The sequence below is a fragment of the Frankliniella occidentalis genome, unplaced genomic scaffold, assembly GCF_000697945.3.
Source record: "Frankliniella occidentalis isolate FOCC.00 unplaced genomic scaffold, Focc_3.1 Scaffold2096, whole genome shotgun sequence".
Classification (NCBI taxonomy): domain Eukaryota; kingdom Metazoa; phylum Arthropoda; class Insecta; order Thysanoptera; family Thripidae; genus Frankliniella; species Frankliniella occidentalis.
The window spans coordinates 1-2929 of record NW_026269187.1 but is presented as its reverse complement, the minus strand read 5'-3'; the positions used below and the strand labels follow the sequence as shown (position 1 = coordinate 2929).

Here is a 2929-nt window from a genome sequence, read left to right as displayed (position 1 = left end):
GGGGCGGGGCGGGGTGTGGCGGGGCTGGGCTATTGACCGTCCTTGTTAATTGAGTATGGCGCCCCGTCAGTCAGTGTCGCCGTCTTGGTCCAGACTATCGCGCTCCTAGAGTGCCTCCCTCAGCTCTCCCACCCCCCTCGTTTCATTGGCACAAAACGTAGTTACCTGTTTCTTTTGTGTTAATCAGATTCCACCCGGCACGATCCTATCGTGAGATGAAGCTATTTGTTACGCAGACCATAGGCTCGCTGTGTACTGCCTCCCCCTCTGTCGCTCTTACCCTTAACGCCCATCTTATTAGTTCCCAGTGATTATTTCCACCCCCTCCCTCCTCAACGCCCTTCCGAGTAGTGCCTACATTGCTCACCATCTCCGCTTTACATCATTTCTTCCCGCTCCATGCTATTCACCACCCCATCTGCGCCCCACCCCCCGTTTCCCCCCACTATTCCCTGAGAGAATCCACAATAGACGAATGCGTGGGCATCCATTCGGCATCCCGTTTCAGACCGATCTGGGGAGAGGGAAGGGAAAGGGGTGGGGTCTGCAGAGTTACCCGGACTCAACTACGTGCCGATAACAAAGGGGCAGAGTGGAGCCCTGCACCCTTCACCCGTTTTGAAAGCAGTTGGCGCCCCCAGCGTAACAAAAGGGCGGCGTCTCTACAAAATCCGACTACAGGGAGATGGAAACGTTTTCTCACTTTCGTCGAAAACTGTAGGGAATTATATGCAAGAGAGCATATTAATGAGGATCGCAGTACAACTTACCGAACATGGAGGCCAGGGAGACGAGGTGCCTCCGCTTGTCGACGTTGAAGGTGGCGCTGGTGTTCTGGTTGACGCGCGGGTGCCACAGCCCGCCGGCCTTAATGAGGCTGCGCAGGTGCTGGGACTGCAACAAGCTCCCTCCGATTATTCCCTCCGTCCCCATAGGGATCGTCTACAAAGTGCGTCCGTTTTCCCTTTAGATTCACCGGGCAAACGGTCGATCTCGGCGCCTGCGAAACTCCGGGTGGGCCACCCCGCAGTGCACACATGCACTGCAGGCAGGATGTTGCCTACCTACCAGGCGCTTTAAGAGAGCTTGCCTAGGCTAGTTTCGTTACGGCGAATGACGGACTGGACGCACTTTCTGGGTGACCCCTTAGCATCGCTTTGGGTGAGCCCTCGGCTCCTCCCGCCCACCTTGGCACGCAGCTCCCGCTCCAGCCAGCCCACCGAGCCCCACTCGGCCAGCTGCCGGAAGCCGTCCGAGGCGATCTGCCCCTCGCCCCAGAAGGTGAAGTTGGCCTCGTGGGAGGCGCCGATCACGTCGCTGAAGTGCGTCAGCCACAGGAAGGTCGGGTAGTCCTTCGGGTGGGTCTCGCTGGACCAGATGCCCTGGAATATAAACTGCAAACACAAAGTGGGTGTCAATGACGAGTCCTTTCAATAAGGCTCCTGTCAATGACGAGTCCTTTCAATAAGGCCTCACGTCTGGGGAGGGGAGCTCAGACCTTGTACTTGGCCTCGTCGCAGGCGCAGCACTCCTGCGTGTCGGACTCGGCGGCTGCCTCGGGGACCGCCACCAGGTCGCACAGGGTCACGCCGAGGGCGCCTTCCTCGGCGAACCACAGGGCCTCGTCCTCCTGCACCATCGCCCTGTCAACACGATGTCGTCGTCATTGACGGCGACCTGCTCGGGGCGGCAGAGGGGGGTGGGCGACGACGAGGGGGCCTTGCGGGGTCTCTTACGCACTTGAAGCGGACGCAGCCGGAGGTGGGCGCGCGCCACATGGTCTGCACCTCGTGGCGCGCCGCGGGCTCGGGCGTCTCACCCTCGCTCACCGCGTTGATGCACATGGGGTGGAACTGCACGGCCGGGTCCTGGAACAGCTGGAAGCTGCCGGCCCAGCGGCGGCCCACCGCCTCGGCCTCGGCGGGCTCCACGGTGAGCAGGAAGCGGCGGAAGGTCTTGCCGGCCGGCGCCGAGATGGAGACTGCGGACACGAACAGCACACTCTAGCATGACGACGAACGGCACGATGGTGTCGAGAGGCGAGGCGCGAGACTAGTGGAGACTGACAAGGGAACCTTTTTTGGTGTAAATCTCCGATTTCGTTGAAACTTGGAAAATGTGAAGGTTGTATTTGTAGAAATCGGATGGCACTGGAAAATCATCCTAAACCTCACAATTAGTTTTACCCTATATAGAACAGGGATCAGGTTGTTGAGAAGGATATTTTTGGAAAACGTATAGCAGTGCCCTTAGGGGTAACTCGTCAAAGTAGCCCCCTTTTCGAACCAAACTTTTGTCCGTTCTGTTCTATATTGTACGGTTTAGGTGGTAGAGGGATACTATTTGGGGCAAAAAACAGTGTACGGCTAAAGTAAACCACTAGTAACTGTGAGGTTTAGGAAAATTAAACTTTAAAATAACTTTTAAATTTTCCGAGTTCCAACGAAATCGGAGATTTACACCTGAAAATGTTTTCTTGTGAGTGCATTCCCCCCGCCCCCTGCCTCGCAACCACATTTTAAATGCTCCCTGGGATGAGACAATAAATAACGTCAACAAAACAAACCAAAAACGCAAATCATAGCCTAATGAACTCACTCGTGTATACAGATCCCGACACGTAGCGCTCCGGGTCCCCGGAGATGTGCAGGGCAAAGCCGCCGTCCCCCGGAGAGCGCAGCGAGTTGGTGACCCCCACGGGGGGCTCGAGGACGCACTGCTCGGGCCGGCAGGGCACCGCGAGCGCCAGCACCAGCGCCAACACCGCGCACCGCCACATCCTGCTACCCACCCAATCACCGCTGTCAAACACTCCACTGCCGTCAGGGGGAGCGGGCTAATCGCGTTGCATAGAGCGTCCTGTGTAAATGGGGTGCGTGTGTGAGGGGACGGTTGGGGACAGAGAGAGAGAGAGAGAGAGAGGGGGGGG

The 2929-nt window shown here is 57.6% G+C and overlaps 1 protein-coding gene across 1 annotated transcript in view; it reads right to left on the bottom strand.

The window, feature by feature from the left end:
* LOC113207007 (spondin-1) overlaps positions 1–2848 on the bottom strand; it is a gene marked incomplete at its 3' end in the record, with an annotated part of 6854 nt that extends 4006 nt beyond the window's left edge. The window contains 5 exon segments of the mRNA XM_052276200.1: positions 771–894; positions 1188–1394; positions 1499–1643; positions 1741–1981; positions 2599–2848. Coding sequence (XP_052132160.1) covers positions 771–894; positions 1188–1394; positions 1499–1643; positions 1741–1981; positions 2599–2779 — 898 coding nt within the window.
* Positions 2849–2929: the final 81 nt, after the last annotated feature.